This window comes from Stegodyphus dumicola, chromosome 1, assembly GCF_044657685.1.
Source record: "Stegodyphus dumicola isolate Sdum_Otavi_A_Nest chromosome 1, ASM4465768v1".
Taxonomy (NCBI): Eukaryota; Metazoa; Arthropoda; class Arachnida; order Araneae; family Eresidae; genus Stegodyphus; species Stegodyphus dumicola.
The window spans coordinates 144,654,948-144,671,973 of record NC_140768.1 but is presented as its reverse complement, the minus strand read 5'-3'; the positions used below and the strand labels follow the sequence as shown (position 1 = coordinate 144,671,973).

Sequence of the window (17,026 nt, the reverse complement as noted above, 5' to 3'; positions counted from 1 at the left end):
AAAGTGTATGTGAATGTGCTTTAAATGTATTACAGGGTAACGTTCCTTTGTCTAAAAGACAGAAACGTAAACTGGCCGTATATAAACGGATTTTGCGTACATTAGGTGATAAAAAGATACCCTTATTTAAAAAACGGAGACTATTGGTACAAAAAGGTGATGGATTTCTTTCGTTGCTCATTCCTGCCGCAGTTTCTGTACTGAGCACATTAATTAATGGAGTTCGCTCGTAAATTTATCCTTGTACCCTCGGATCGAGAATTAGAATTTGCTGAAAACCATTTATCAGATTTAGATCAGCAAATGAGCACCATTTTAAACGAGAAGTTATCCGAAGATGAAAAAGCCAAGCAATACCTTCAAATACTTCAAAAATATGTAACATTTCCCCAATTAAAATCAGAAACACAAGAAAGTGTTCAGCTTAGCAAAGAAGAAGAGAAAAAGTTTACCATGGAAGAAGAAATTGTGAATTCCGCTCCAGTGAAATTTAAGAACATTGCCAAAAGAATTATAGACTTTTTAAAACTTCACAATGATATTATTACATGGACTCCATCTAAAAAATTAATCATGAACCAAGTTAAAATTAATAATTCTAATGTTCAAGACTTGGTGAATTATTTGTTAAGAAATCAACAGACCAAGCCTGTAGGTTATGAAGAGTTTAAAAAATTCTTAGATGTTGTAGATTTTCCCAGGGAGTTTGTAAAAAACAAGTATCTGTTTACAATGTATGCTAAACCTAAATGTGTAAAAAAGAAAAGAAAATTGTATTCAACTTCTTGGATAAAATATTAAATAAAAAGAAAGATATTAGTTAAATTTGGTGTGTTTTTATGTGTGAAAAATATTTTTTAATTTCAGGTTGAAAAAAAATGATCCAGATTTTTTTTTTAAAGGTAAGTTTTTTTTCCTTAAAAAATGTGCAGATGTCATGAGTAAAATAAATCTTTTTTTTTTCAGTAATTTACAATGGAAAATAATTTTTAAGCTTAAATGAAACCTTTAAAATTTATTCTATAACTAAAAGGTAAAAGAAAAGTTATTTAAGAAAATTGTAAATTGCACTTTATTAATAAGAAAGACAAAACTAAAATTCCAAGCAAATTAATATTTTATTTCTTAAAAATCATTCTTACACCATACCTTTTCTTCACAAAATGAAATACATGAAAATCGCTATTTCTTACAGAAAGATTAGACACAATTGATTCCAAACATAATCCTTGACATCGTTTTAACAAATAATATGTACAATATTGTCCACAAACATTTGATGTTACACTCTGAAGAGAAACTTGATTCCATGTCACACAGTTAAACTTGCTAGTAAATTTTGCTATGTCATCACCATAAGTCATGGGAGGAAGTCCATAAGAATCGAAAAATTCTAAAGTCTGATTATTTTCAATGAAGAAAGCCAGCCAGTGCGTCCCTTTCTCGTTGTGTTTATCAGTGTTGACTACAATAGCTGCTGGGAAACGATGAACATCTGGGATTTTATCTGAAGGGAAAACTCCAGTGTAGTACTTTGCTGTCCATTTGTCATGAGAGAGTATTCTATGAATTTCTGAAGAATTCATTAGTTACCAAAATCGTAGATAATATTTCTAGATTTATTGATTTCTATTAAGTTTTCAAATTCTGCATAGACTATTAACGATGTTGTTATTGGCAGAGGGAAACCGAATTTTACCTCCAGTCTCAAATTACTATGACGGACTAAATTCAAGTGAGAACCATCACACAAGTCAGGTGATAGATCGAAAAGCAGTATCCTTCTGGATACTCTGATCTCGAAAGATACAATCCTCGGTTTTCTGCATTGGCAAATAAATTCTGATAAGCACGAATAAAGGTTTTATTCATGAAATCAGGTTGAAGAGGATTGTGAGGCATAGGTTGCCCATCTACGTAAATGCCAATAAAATTGATATGATTGTGCTTAAATTCGAAGGGAGATTTTTTATAGTTTCCGTTGAAAGCATCATTATCGACACAAGCAACAATTAAGCGTTTAGGCATCTGGCCCGTAAAAATACTATCTTGAACAAAACTCATATTTCCTGATGGAATGGAATACACTTTGCAAAGCACTCGGTTGATAGGATATTTCGCTGTCGCTTTTTCTAAACTTTTTGCATGCCCTAAAATTACACCTGGACTGACTCGAACTTTGCGTACAAATAATGAGGCATGTTCCAATGACACTTTAAAATTCCCCTCCCCCAGTAAACAAAATTCCGGTTTGCTGCGGATAAGTTTAATTTTCATATCGACAATGTTCAACAAAAGTCTTTCTTGATGAAACATATCTAGATGTAGCCGTCCAATCATATCCACTGTAGCACTAAGTTTAAATTCTTCTGCTCTTTTATTGAATCCCTCATTATGTTGCTTATCCGCAGTATCAAAAACATTCATACGGCCTGCTGTATCTTTAAAATATAATTCTGATGATAATTGAGAAGTTTTCGTATCAAAACCATGATTAAGTAATTTTTCTATGATGGCTCTGTAAGGGTACGTGTTATTGCTGGAGGAAATAAGTCTTTCATTTAAGCTTATATCAACTTGAGAAAAGAGGGAGTGCAGAAACAAATTCACGGGTCCCACTTTATCATCTTTTCCGAGAAAGCCGCCATTGCTTTTCAAAATTTTAACTTTGACGTATAACTGAGTTTGAGATAAATCCAAATAGTCATCGCCACTACCCGCGACATTGAATTCGACAGGACTTCCATCCGACACATTCGCAAGGGGATGAAATTCTATCCATTGTCCTCTTTCTATAACTGTTTGGGTTGGAGGTAATGTAAATAAATCGAGTTCAGATTTGGCGCATTCTGGAGAATCTTTTAAGAGGAAAGCCATTATGAGTTGAAAATGTCACGTCTTTGCACTTTCCTGGCTTTAGACGAAATGAAGCGTTTGGGAGATTCGCGTTTCCTTTTAAACTTTCCGTGACCAATCATCTCATCTGCTTTTTGAACTGCTTTCCTTGCTAATTTTTTTCCACTTTCTTTAGATCTGGTTTTAAAGGCTGATTTAAAATTTTCTCCTGATATCACATCGTTTGCAATTTGCGTTCCTGCACGTAGAGCTTCTTTTCCAACAGTTTTTGCTCCCTTAATTAAAAATGGCATGGCACTACGGAAAAGTTTCGCAAAAAATCCACCTATTCCGTATCCTTTCTGTAAAACCATTCCCTGATAATACGGCAGACCTTTTCCAGTTTGTCCCACATAATAATCCTCAAAGTGTTTGGTGCAACAAGCATATGGAATGAGCATTTTTGATACAGCTTTTAGAACGTTTACACTATGAATGAATAATTTTTTCTTTTGGTAATGCTTTTTATAGAATTTGTCTCAAACGAAAGTGGAGCACTATGAAAACTTTACCTCTTTCAAACGGCACCAGACTCCCCGAATGAGACCTTATTTCGATTTCAATCGTTTGAAAATGTTGACGAATCACTGGTAAATAAAAAGGTCGAGAGTAATGTTTGTCAATAATCTCTCCGTCTTTCCCTTCCACTGTTACAATTTTCAGAAGGGGGGCTTGTACGTCACCTACGATTTGTGGTTCAACTAAATCACAGTATACATACATAACGGGGAAAAAACCATTCGGATTCGCTACGAAAAGACTTTGGACACTTCCTTCGTAAACACCCGGTTCAAATCCTAAGAGCTCAGCTAGTCCTCCGTGAAGAACCACTTTTGATTGTTCATCCGTCTTTATCATTACTCTTTTCGTAATGTTATGATAAGAAAATTCAATTTTGTTTTTATGAGAAACTAAAGTCATAGCTTTTAATATGTCCGGTATCGTTTCATAATAACCAGGAGGAATATGCCGTCCTTCCAGTTCTCCATTGTGAACAGCAAACCCAAACAAATTATTATCTTTTCCGACATTATACCATGAATGAGGGTAAATAATATTTAGGAGAGCTAGTTCCCAGTCCCCATTACTAAGATCAATAGGAGACGGTAGTTGGGTAATAAATCGAGAAATTTTATTGTCTGGAAAAAATCTCCTAGAGCTATCGCTTATGAGTGTTACGTAGAAGGACATTTTCGCTCAAATGAAAAGTAAAATACAGTACGCATGTTTTTATATCATTTTCAAATTTGAAACCCAGGTATTAAATTTTTCAGGGTAACCCTGAAATTTAACAAAGTATTCTGATTTTCCCCAATGCTTTCTTGTCTTCAGTACCTTTTCGACAGGATAGTACCCACAGTCCGCTACTTTTTGTAATTCTTGTTTATAGAAGGTTCCTTGTATATCTTCTCCCGCTAAATCTCTTAATTTATAGACGATAGGATTTCGACGAATTATTTTATGGATTGTAAAAATTTCTCTTGTCCAATTTTGTTCGTATCCTTTCTCGAAGAGCATTTTTTCGCGGCTGATGCGTACCGTGTCTCCAATCTTTAAATCTGAAGGAACAGGTTTTTGTGCTGATTGCTGACCGTACAAAGTTTTCCAAATTTTTTCTTGATTTTGTAGCGTAACCGATGCAGGTTCTGTCTTAATACTTCGATGCCATGTGTTGTTATAACTGGATATCAATTTATCTATAACATCGATGTACCTTCGTGTATTCATTTCGGTAAAGTATTTCCACATTTTAGTTTTAAGGGTCCTATTAAACCGTTCCACGACAGAAGCTTTTGTATTATTGTGTGTCGTAAAAAAGTGGATATTTTTCTTTTTCAAAAAATTTTGAACTTGCTTATTGGTAAACTCTTTTCCTGCATCTGTCTGTAAAGACTCGGGTGTACGTTCCGAAAATATCTTTTTGAAAGCAGATTTAATGGACACAGCTGTTTTATCTTTGAGAGGGATAGCCCAAGCGTATTTGGAAAAAATATCTATGCACGTCAGTAAATATTTATAACCACTATTAAAAGATACCAGCGATTGCATATCCACTAAATCAGACTGAAATTGTTCGACGATGCCCCCTACAATGACTCGGTTGCGTTGGAATCTGTGCCGCAGAGGTCTGTGAAGCGTATAAGAATCTTTCGCCTGCAACCATCTTTTGATTTCTTTGCTTTTTACTCCAGAAACACGTTGTAAAGCATTTATACCACCGAAGCTTGCCGGCTGCGCTGGATCCCGATATGTCAGATTCAGAATTTCTGACATTACAACAGGAATTTTTATCAACAGAAAAAGTTATGTTCATCCTCGGGCAAGCACTACCCAAATAAAATGATAAATCAAAGTGAACATTTATTTATACTTTTTTATACCCCGCTTCACCTAATCCTAATAACATCTTTTTTAAAAATATTAACTATTTACTATTTTCTTAGTTAGAAAATTAAAATTCATGCCGAGTCACTCAAAAAGTATACAATTTTTTTTTAAAAAAAACAAAACAATATTTTGAAACAAAAAAGAAAGCAATACAAAAAAGTGAATAAAAACTAATATTTTATTTTATTTTTTCAAAAAGAACTATTCAGTAAATCTTTAAACAAATTAGTTTCTTCACATACATATAAATTTTGAATAATATTCAGTACATCATTTACATTAATAACATCAAAAAAGTCATCAGTAACAATTAGTTTACTAAAATTTATATTACATTCATTTTCACGAATGAAGTCATTTGCTATCTCAGGCCAATTAACTGTAAACAAAGCCTGGTCAAAATAAGTTTCACATTTTTCAGCACGGCTTGTTGATAAGCATTCATGTCCGAGCTGATTATTAATCCCTTGTTTGCAACCAAAACACACAAAAAGTTCTGAAATTTTTTTAGAAATAAATTTTTCAATACACTTACACAAAGAGTCCTGCAGCTCATGAAATCCATTTGGACGGTCTGGATCACCAGCATATTCATTCAATTCAAAATGTGTATCACCAACCACCTGCTTTTTCACAAAATAGTTAAGAGTTTTAGAAATAAGTGTTTCCTTCGCGACACCACATATTTCGCTATATATGGAGTCCAGTTTGCGTAAATGTTCTTTCCTCAACAGAACACGTTCCGGTACAAATTCAAATCGTAAATCTTTTCTTTGGAACAATCTTTGTAGTGATATAATTAGTTCACCGTTGACATTTTGTTTTGAAACACACACATCTTTCTTCACAATAAAAACACTATCGGAACCTTCAAAGGAAGCAAATGTATTGGTATGATCGCTCAATTCTTTCCATACTAGAGGAGAAAGCGAAACTCCATCTTTGCTAGGATGTAGCAAATCGTTGTCATCAGTCACATATTTCCGAACGTGAACACGAGTCAAACCTAAAAAACACGATACAGTGACAAAAATATCCCCTCCGAGATGAAACATATTCTTTGGCAAAGAATCAAGCTTCAGCAAAGTTTCGTCATATGAAGCACCGCAAAACTTCTTTGATGATAAACATGAATTTGCAGCTAGACGTTTCATTATGCACAACAGTACAACAAAGCAAACACAAAACTAAATAAGCAACGCGTGGTAACAACTTCCAAAATTTAGCAAGTAATGAATTTCGGAGGCAATCCAGCGGTTGAAACTCGGCTCCGAACTTTTTACTTTGTCTGAATACGCGGATTGGTTAAGAGGGCATGACATCATTTTTCTGCTTTCTGATTGGTCCACAGAAATGTATTCGTTCACCTACGCGGATGTCTACACAAAGGGAGTGAAAAGGCAGACGCCATTTCCCAACCAAATCATGCACAAACATGATAAGGGTGACGTCATTTACCCACCAAGAAAATTCTTCAAAATGGCGGCTATAGAGGAAATCCAAGATGGCGGAGCACGGAAAAACCTTATGCAGATAATTAAGAACCATATCAACCAAGGAAATGTGGGGTATCGCTTAAAGACTTGGATGCGGTCCCCCTCAATCCCTTTTTATTAATTATTGGGTGGTAGCGAGTTCGTACCCCGTGAAAAGGAAATATATTACATTTTCATATTATTTTTTTTTACAATCCTGTTACTTTTAGATGATGTTCTGGACGCTAGATGGCGCCAGCAGTAACATAGCTTCAAGAAAATCAGTACAGATGTAAAAATATCATTTTAACTCTTTCCCTGCAGATAATAAATAATTTAAAAAAATTTCTTCCATTCGAAAATAATATCACCCACTTAGAAGAAAAAAAATTCATTTGATAAATTGAAAATATTAATTAAAAATTAAGCACAAAATAATCTTTATAATATCTTAAAGAAGGTAATCAATGTCCGAAAAAAAATTAAGAAATTAAAATATATGTCTTCTACCCCTCTTTCATCGTTTAAAAGAAACTTTTCGATCGGTAAACTCGTTGAACGCTTTGCCTTTTTTTTTCTAAGAACGAATTTTTAGTGTTCTGTGGTAACAAAAGCGTGGCTCGGTGGTTAAAGCGCGTAGCTGGAGATCTCGACATCGTGGGTTCGGGCCCACGCAATTTTTAAAACTGTCATGAAGGGCAGCATAAATCACCGTACAAAACAAAATGGCCGATGTTCTCCAAAGACCACGTGATTAATAAATTAATTAGGTAAGTTAAATAATAATTAATTAAATCCTTCATAAATACTTACCGAATAAAATTAATGAATGCCTCGGCGATTCAGTACGCACGGCATGGCGGGAAAAGGATGAGTCATTCCAAAGGAATACCACGTGATCCAATATGGCGGGCGGGCGTCACGTGATCCAACATGGCGGATGGAAGTCACGTGATCCAATATGGCGGAGGCCACGCCCCCGTTGTGTCATCCTTTGTTCTATTACGTCATGGCGGCATCCTTTTGCCGCATATAGTGGGGGGTATACTACTAACATCTATATAAACTTGGATGTAGTATCACTGTGAATTTGATTTATCAAAATAAAGAAATTACAGATAGGCTTTCTTTTTGTCCCATTCAATATGAAACACCCTGCACATCTAAAATTGTAGGAAGCATCTTTTTGCTTCCTTGCACGAAGTAACGGAAGTATTTTTAGCAATTAAAATACTTCCTTTACTTCGCACAATGAAGTACTGAAGTCGTGAAAGGATTCAATTATGTATATTGAGGAATATTTTGATTTCATTTTAATTCGAGTCTTAATCTTTTAGTGCATATAAAGCTGGTATCACTGATGAATATATTTGCAAATGAACACATGAACTTTAGCGCATGATTAAAAAATAAGGTATCACTGAAAGTATTACGAAGTAAAGGAACAGAGGTACTCCATTAAATGTAACATTACACACCCAGGCGTTCATTCAGTCACTCCAGAAGGACTGAGTTTTGATTGCGACGGCTGATTGATTGAAATAAGAACATTACGAGTATTTGTGGAGGAGAGGAAGAATGTCTTGCATCTTTCTTTCTGTAACAAATCCAATAGCATATGGCTCGAATGAGGTTGTTTGCCGAAAGCGAATGGATGCGAGTACTTAGAGTTTATATAACATCTGAGTTATGAATACTGAAATATCCTTATAGCCATTTAAGTAATGAATATTCAAAACCCATTTCATAACTAAACATTTAGCATATTTTGCATAATGATATTGATATTATTTTTGTATACATATAAATAATTTTACAGAAAAATAGTGTAAAATTGGAGTATCTTATGCATAATGTAACATGAAAATCTGACTAGGCGAAGCTTTGCCGCAAAAAAATAAGAATACAGTGGCGCAAGTCTATTTAACACTAAGTACATGGCCATCTCTCTTAATTGTTGAGATATCGCTAGCTTGGCGATGATTGCGACAACTAATTTTTGTCGGGAAATTTGGCGATAGTTCCCGAAAGTCGCCAAATTTGCCGAAATTTCGGTGCAGTACATGTATAACTGTGGCTGGTATTGTGATTGAATAATGTAATGGATCTCTATATGCAACTGTAACCGTATCCGGTTCTTAGATACAACTTAAACCGTATATGCCTTTTAGTCATTTCGAGGAATGGAATTTACAAGAGATTTCTCGGCGGCCGAGTGACAACTGTATAAAACCGGAGACAGCATCTGCTCTCAGTTATTAGTTCAGAGCCTGAATTCGGAGTATTTAGATATCCGTGAGAGCTTCGCCTTTTAAATGCGCTTTGCAGTGCGTTGTGTTTAGCGTTCTTAGTAGTTTGAAGTAACTACTGATTGTGTTCTGTGATACTGAAAAGAGATGTACAAATATTTATGTGGGAAATTCCAGAACTGTAAAATGTTCCTCTTGGAAGAACAGATTTTATTAACAGGGTTCGAACGGTCCTTAAAAGTCCTTAATTTTTTCAAAAATGATTTTTGGTCCTTAAAAGTCCTTAATTTTGGCCAAAATGAATAAACGGTCCTTAATTTTGCTCATTTGACATTTCTTATCATTTCTAATGATTGCCATTCTATGTGTGAATTGCGATTTCTCGTGAATATGGAATTAAAATTGCACGGCTCTTAACCAATCTGTTGGCGGATTTGCGTTGCAAACGATAAAAAAAAAAAAAAAAAAAAAAAAAAAAAATTAGCTACCCGAACGAAAGTATCGGTGTCTGATTGGCTATTCACCCAATCTTTCGAAACAACGGGTGTTATCCATAAATTTAGGCAAATTGTGACGAAAGCGTGAAGCCGGAAGTTCTTTAAGAGGCGAAAGTGATGATGAAGGTGCTCGAGAAAAAAAAAGGGGGGCGGATTCTGAAAATATTTGCCAAAATTAGAGCAATCCCAACCCGATTCGGAGCGGGGACTTGGTGGATGAAGGGTTCACCGTCGGAGATTGTGCCTGCCTCTCAGATCCGGTTAGCAAGTACGTCCGTCTCGTGTGGTTTCCCTGTGAGACCACGTGCTCATACGAATCTGATTGCATCAGCATTTTTCAATGCTATTTTGCAGTTGGTATTTATTGTGAAACGCTTATATGCTTTCACTATTTTACTATCTTATTTTATTTTAGGATTATTTCGCAAAATTTTGATTTTCACCACCACGTGTCTTGCCAAAATTGCCTGATTGCTGGTATTGCGACTTATACTGCCATATTGCTTATCATTAAGATTAATTGCGCGTTTGAATATTTAATCGGATAAAATTTAAATATTTTGCGCGTTTGATTTTGGATCGGATAACACATAGTTACCCCCAAGCTCTCACTTCAGGTGATTGTCAGGGGCCTCGTGTGTTCTTCGCCTGCACATCCGTCTGTGGAAAAGGCTATCGAGCCAGGGCTCCATTCCGGGGTGCAGAACTCCATTTTTATGGGCGCTGGATTTTGGATTTTTTACGTTTATTTCTGCGTAGCGGACCATGGAGAGGCTCGTGGAAATTTACACAAATCAGATTAAGGAGTTAGATAAAATCAGAGACAAAAATGATGGGAAATTATCAGACATTGAAAAAACATTTTACAATTTTCTGCTTAGCTCCCTCGAGATTGTAAATGCTTTGAAAGAACAAAATAATAGCGTCATTGATAAAACATCTACATCTAACACTGGTAAAAACTTTGATGAAAACAGCAGGGCAAGAAGTCCAATAAACCTGCATGATGATCCAATTAACAGTACCGAAGAAAAAGCACTTGATCAAGATACAAGTTCGGATGAAGATCCAATTAAACGCCGCAGAGGCGACCAGACCGTTAGAACAAAAATTCACAAACCAATTGCTAAAAAAGCGAAACTCAGTACGCACACACAAATAATCTCACCGATCGTTACGGCTAATCAAGCTAGTAATAGCACGAATGATCATACGTCGATTAATAGTGTGCAAACACATGCAGAACATAATCAGGATAACGAAACAGACAATAACATGGATACCAACGTAAGCGAAACAGAAAATCAGGATAACACAAATAATCAGACGATAACAAATAATAAACGCACTGAAAGCAATACGCAAAATACAGAGACTAACACGCAAAGAAAACTTCCACCACTAATTCTTAAAGAAAATGTCATGACTTGGGGAAATATCAAGAAAGTATTTCATACCAAAAAATTCTCATTTATTGGACAAAACTTGAGGAATGATGGCATAAAAGTCATTGCAGGAGATGCTGAAAGTTATAGAGGCATGGTTAAAGTATTCAAAGAGCTCAAAGTTGAGCACCACTCCTACATACTGCCTCAAGATAAAAACTTAAAAGTGGTCATAAATGGACTCACTACTATTCAGACATAGAGGAAATTAAAACTGAACTAGAGGAATTGAATTACAAAATTATTGAAATTAAACAAATGTCACGACGACGAGGGGGGGAAGTCATTCCACTCCCATTATTTCTTGTTACACTGCCAAAAACTGACGATTCGAAACGAATCTATAATGAATACAAACTCTGCGACATGAAAATTAAAGTAGTGGAGTATAAAGGCAGACAGGGGCCCATACAGTGTTTTCGCTGTCAGGGCTTCAACCACACCCAAGCCGGATGCAATTATGCTTCGAAATGTGTCCGATGTGGCGGAGGCCATTCAATTAAAGAATGCCCTGACAGAAAAAATCCTGATAAGCCCCTAGTCTGTGCGAACTGCGGGGGACCTCACACATCTAGCTTTAAGGGTTGTGAAAAGTATCCCAAGAACAATAATAGCACAAGTAATTCTGTCAAAAACAAAACATTCTCAAACCGTATCATAGAAGGTAAAAGTTATGCACAAGCCATATCATCAGGACTATATTCGGAAACAATCAATGAAGCAAAAACAGTTTTTGCTAATCTAGCAGAGCTAGTAAAATCATTCTTGCAATTAACACAACAAACAAAACAGACTATTCAAACCAGTCCAGAAACTGCCATAACACAGACTTGATCATGGGTCATGGGTCAATACAGAAATAGTCGGGCCCCTATTCAGTTCATGACCTGGAACGCACATAGCGTCCAGAATAGAATTACGGAACTTCATAACTTTTTACTTGTGTATGATATTGACGTTGCACTCATCACAGAAACGTTTGCGACTCCCTGTTACAATATGAATATCGCAAACTATAGATGTTATAGATGTGACAGATTAAGTCATAGAGGTGGTGGGGTCACGATTTTTGTGAAAAACACCCTACAATCTTGCCTCATCAGCGAAGATCGTGATAACGGATATGAAGCAGTTACTGCCTCAGTTTTACTCCCATATTATGGAGTTGTTTATTTTATCGCAATGTATAATCCACCGAACAATTACTTGATATTGACGAATTAGCTGAGCTTCTCCCAAATAATAAACATATCATCCTGGCTGGAGATCTGAACTCAAAACATACTGAATGGGGCTGTCAAAGAACCAACAATAATGGCGAAGTCCTAATCGAGTTTATCAATAACTATCCTATTTATTTCTACGTACCTGCAGTCTATACATACCTCCCAGATAATTTTCAAAGGGTTTCCCAGATTTCTTCAAAGGGACATTAAAGATATTAATGAAGAAGTAGATGCTTTAGCAGATGAAGCTGAGACCAGCATGAACATTGATTTGTTTATCAAAGCAAATGAACTTAGAAGAATAGTTAAAGAAAAGGAAATAGACATAAATAAATTAGATGTTAAAATAGCTGAAAAAATTTCAGATTTAAAAAAAGCACAAATGTTTTGTATCTTTTATTGTACAGTTTATTATTATAGTATCTTTCAGAAAAACCAAGGAAATAAATTGTATGTTTACAAATCAGTTATTTTAATCTGCAAAATATTCTTACATTGTGATTATAATAGTAGTTGACTGTGTTTAAATAACTATCAAATAAGTTAATAATAATCATGTAAATCTCTAAAATAGTGACTGTTATTAGTGTAAAATACACTTATACATGTTTTTAAAGTTATGTTTCTAATTTAATGTTATCTACTTCATAACTTGTAGGGAGTTAGTTTAATTTTCAAAATTGTTTTATGGTAAGTATTAAAGTGAATTTAATAATAGTGCATAATACACACTTCTGTTAGTTTCTTAAAGTGAAATTACAAGCATGAAGTCGGTTGTACGGATAATTGCTTTATTCTATTTGTTTTTTTTTTTTTTTTTTTTGTTTGTTTGTTTGCTGATAGGTCCTTAATTTTTTCTTTGATGGTCCTTTTAATTTTCATGTAAGGAAATGTGTACGAACCCTGATCAAGCTATCATGAGTTCTGTATGCATTCAATTCATTGGGAACCCGCAAGCACGCAACATTATATTAAACACATACTACCGAAACTCTTGCTTTAATATTTCCCAATTTTCTCACTAATGCTTTAAATGCGATTGTAAGAAAGTTTATGTATCGTTGTTTAACCAAAACAACTTTATTTTCAGGCGATTTTTTGATACTCTGGAAAGAAAAGCTGCAATTTTCAAATACTTGTTTTCCCACTGAAGTCGTCAAGAAGTGATGCCTTACCTGGAAAGTCAACGCATTATCTGGAGATCCATTCCGGATGCCTGCCTTACCTACGATGAAATCAAAGATGAGATGGCCCACTATATTCATTCAAAGTTTTTAGATGAGATCTGCAATCGATTGCAGGAACATGAGCTACATTTTTTCGAAACTGCCCTTCAGCCGAGGTGCCTCTCGCATCTTTCACGATGCGTGATCAGAGATGTACCATGGCCTGGCCATGGATGTACTCATTTGCAATTCACAGATGCCAGAAGGAACTGGACTTTTAGGATTGTCCTATCGATTGAAGTCATACATTAAACTCGAATTTTAGTTACTATTTGCAGACAATGTTTTTTCCTCCCTGTATTTCAAAATGTATCATGTACTGCATTTATGTTTCATCTCTCATATAATATACACTGGTGTGCAAAAATTAAGGACGAAGTCGAAAAATTAGCATATCAGTTGAACGAAGAGGCAGAGCGGACAGAAAGACCAATCAGGAAATTAACTAAGGTGATGTACGGTAGCACATGCGCAGATATGCAGGTAGACGTAATGGGGGAGTGTCTGAGTAGTATAAAGCATGTTGTCGGTGTAAGATCAGTATTTCTGGCAAAGAGATTGCACGCCGTATAGCAGTTAAAATCACACCGAGTTGCTGCCTCAGCGAGAAATGGCGAATAATCAATCTGTTAGACGACATCTGGATGCTTTTACCCGAGGTCGAATCATTGGGAAGTTGGAGGAAGGCCGCAGTGTGACAAGTGTGGCTGCAGAGTTCGGAATTGCTCACAGCATCGTTTCACGACTTTGGAGACAATTTCAAACTACAGGTACAGCTATCCGGGGGTTTAGTAGTGGTCGTCCACGAGGAACCACACCCGCAGATGACCGGTATATTGCCTTACAAGCCAGAAGAAACAGGCGGCTGACAGCGGGAGAAATAGCTAGACACAGGCGACTGGACGACCGATATCGCGTTTTACCGTGGCCAGAAGACTGCACAGTGGTGGTCTGTTTGCACGACGCCCTGTACGGTGCGTACCTCTAACGCCTGTCCATCGGAGAAGGCATTCTCTGTGGTGCCGGGAACACCGGAATTGGAGAGACAATGAATGGGGACGAGTACTCTTTACAGATGATAGCAGATTCAGTCTGGGTAGCGATTCTCATCGCATACTCATCCGGAGACAGCGGGGAAGCCGCAATCATCCCTCGAACATCATTGAAAGGGACAGGTATGGAGGTGGCGGTGTTCTCGTTTGGGAAGGCATCATGCTTGGTAGTCGTACAGACCTTCACATCTTCGACGCAGGTTCAGTCAACCGTTATTGTAACGAGATTCTTCTTCCATATGTGCGTCTTTTTAGAGGCGCTATGGGTCCGCAAGTTCCTTTTCATGGACGACAATGCACCATGTCATCGCACAGTAGCTGCCGAGCAGCTCTTAGAGAGTGAGGATATTGAACGTATGGATTGGCCGGCACGATTTCCGGATCTCAATCCCATCGAGCATGTATGTGATTTTCTAGGCAGACGCTTGGCAGCTCGTACCTTACCACCAGTAACGATTCCGGAGCTTCGATTGGCGCGCTGCAAGACAAATGGGCAGCAATGCCTCAACAACTCATTGACACCCTCATTCTCAGCATGGGCAGATGCTGTGAAACCTGCCTAGCAGTCAGGGAAGATCATATCCCCTATTAAAAACCGGATGTTTCTTGCTGGACACCCATCACAGGGATGTTTCGGCCTTCAGTCGCATTGCGCTCCATGCTACTTTTTCAATAGAGCTTCTTTTTATCCCTCTGATTTCTCTTTTAGTAAGTGTTGCTTACATTACTCATGTCCTTACGTATTGGGGATCTTACGGTATTAAATGTGTTGATTTGGAAAGCTTTTGTACAAAGTTATATTGAAAAAACCGTCTCGTCCTTAATTTTTGCACACCAGTGTATACTGAGAAAGAAAAAAAAAAAAAAAAAAGTGGGGGTGGAAGTTCTATATCTTTCGCTGTACTGCGCCGATTGACAAAATTCAAATTGCATTTTTCACGTCTCGAAAGCGCGACTTAGGATGTATATTAGATTTATATAAAGCACTATTCTAACATAGGTATTTTGAAACAAAATCGGATTTTTTCTGAAATAACATACCAATTTTTTTTTCATATTTCGATTCTACGATTCAAATTATGCTAGACTGTCAAGTTTTGTAAAAATCGTACGAGCAGTTTTTGAAAGCTTAGCTTTCAAAATTTTAGCTCCTCAATGTTAATTGAATTTGGCATATATTGATTAACATCTCTTTTTTGATTTTTCCCTTCACATTTCGAAATTTAGGTTCACTCCGAATAAAATTCACCCATTTTTTGTGTTTAATTTCTAAAATTTCTATTTTTAAATAATTTTTATAAATTTTTCGAAAAAAATTTTGAATTATAACCTATAAAATTTTTACCATCATCTTAGTACGTGCAGTTCTAAGAATACCTGCTTGGTAGACTTTTTCATTCAAAATTTTCTAAGATATACACGAATTTACATATTTTCGCGTTTTGAAATGTGGCATTTTTTTTTTAAGCGATAATAGCGGCCAAGCGGTAAAGTCGCTGAACACTGGTAGTTCGGTCCGAGGTTCGAATCCCGCGAACAGCCTGGCTGCATGGCTGTTTTCATGGTTTTCCTCATGTGTAACATGTATACGAGCCAGTTTCCCTTAGAAAGTCCTCCCCGAAGGCATCCCTCCCCTTAGGCAGATAGCCCTAGTATGCTTTGCCATAATTAAATGCACCACACAAAACTTTTTAGCAATAATAACGCCAAATGTGGTTTATTGACTTTTGTTACAGTGAATTGCCACAGCTATTTTTAACCTTAAATTTCAAATAAATTTTTACGGATTATTAATTACATGAAATTTTTTCTCTCAGTGATGCATCATAAAAATTTATTAAAACTGCATGAAAAGCTATGTTTTTTAAACTATAGATATTATTCAAATTTTTAAAATTTCTTTCTTTCCCCCCCCTTTTTTTTAATACCTGGAAGAGTAAATTTTTACCTTCACCGTGTTATCGTCTGCTACTTTACTTTGATTGCATTTAAATTGAACTGTCTAAAACTCAGAAAGTCCGTTTGATGTTTATTTTAACAATGTTTTTAAGAAAGCAGGACGTTGATCCAAACTGGATCATGTCCCAGCTTTAAAAATTATATATATAAAAGTATAAATTTTTTCATCAATTCTCTTCGAAAGCATGTTTTAAGTAGCTAATTTTCTCTCGTATTATAGATTGTATAAAAAAACATGATCTTTAATATGATTTTGATATAATAATAGGGTCACTAAGTGGTACAGAATAAACACTGCTGGACTGTTTTATTTTTGTCATTTAGCAAAAAATCTTTTAATTAAAATATTTATCCTTTAGACTTTTTTTTTAACTTTATTTATAGTTAAAATGCTTAGAAAATGAAAAGCTGTCTTCAACTGAAACGCAGTTGATGTAATTGATATTTAAAAAAAAATTGACAAGAATGCAAAATTTATGAAAGTGTAACAAAATCTTAATTTTCTTGTCAGCACTGAAAGTAAATGTAGAAGGAAAGGAGAGAATTAGGAAGAAAAGTAAGCAAAAATTTGAAGGGGAATTTGGCTGTCAGAAATACCAAGGCGTTTCGAAAAG

At 35.8% G+C, this 17,026-nt stretch overlaps 1 protein-coding gene across 1 annotated transcript; it reads right to left on the bottom strand.

Moving 5' to 3' along the window:
* Nucleotides 1–1,731: 1,731 nt before the first annotated feature.
* On the bottom strand, nucleotides 1,732–2,877 carry LOC146999290 (uncharacterized protein F54H12.2-like). The gene has a single exon (XM_085817887.1). The coding sequence runs from the start codon at nucleotides 2,875–2,877 to the stop codon at nucleotides 1,732–1,734; it is 1,146 nt and encodes a 381-aa protein (XP_085674013.1).
* Nucleotides 2,878–17,026: the final 14,149 nt, after the last annotated feature.

Bases quoted from the DNA above. Each gene is read 5' to 3' on its own strand.
- LOC146999290 (XM_085817887.1), bottom strand. From the start codon at position 2,877: ATGGCTTTCCTCTTAAAAGATTCTCCAGAATGCGCCAAATCTGAACTC.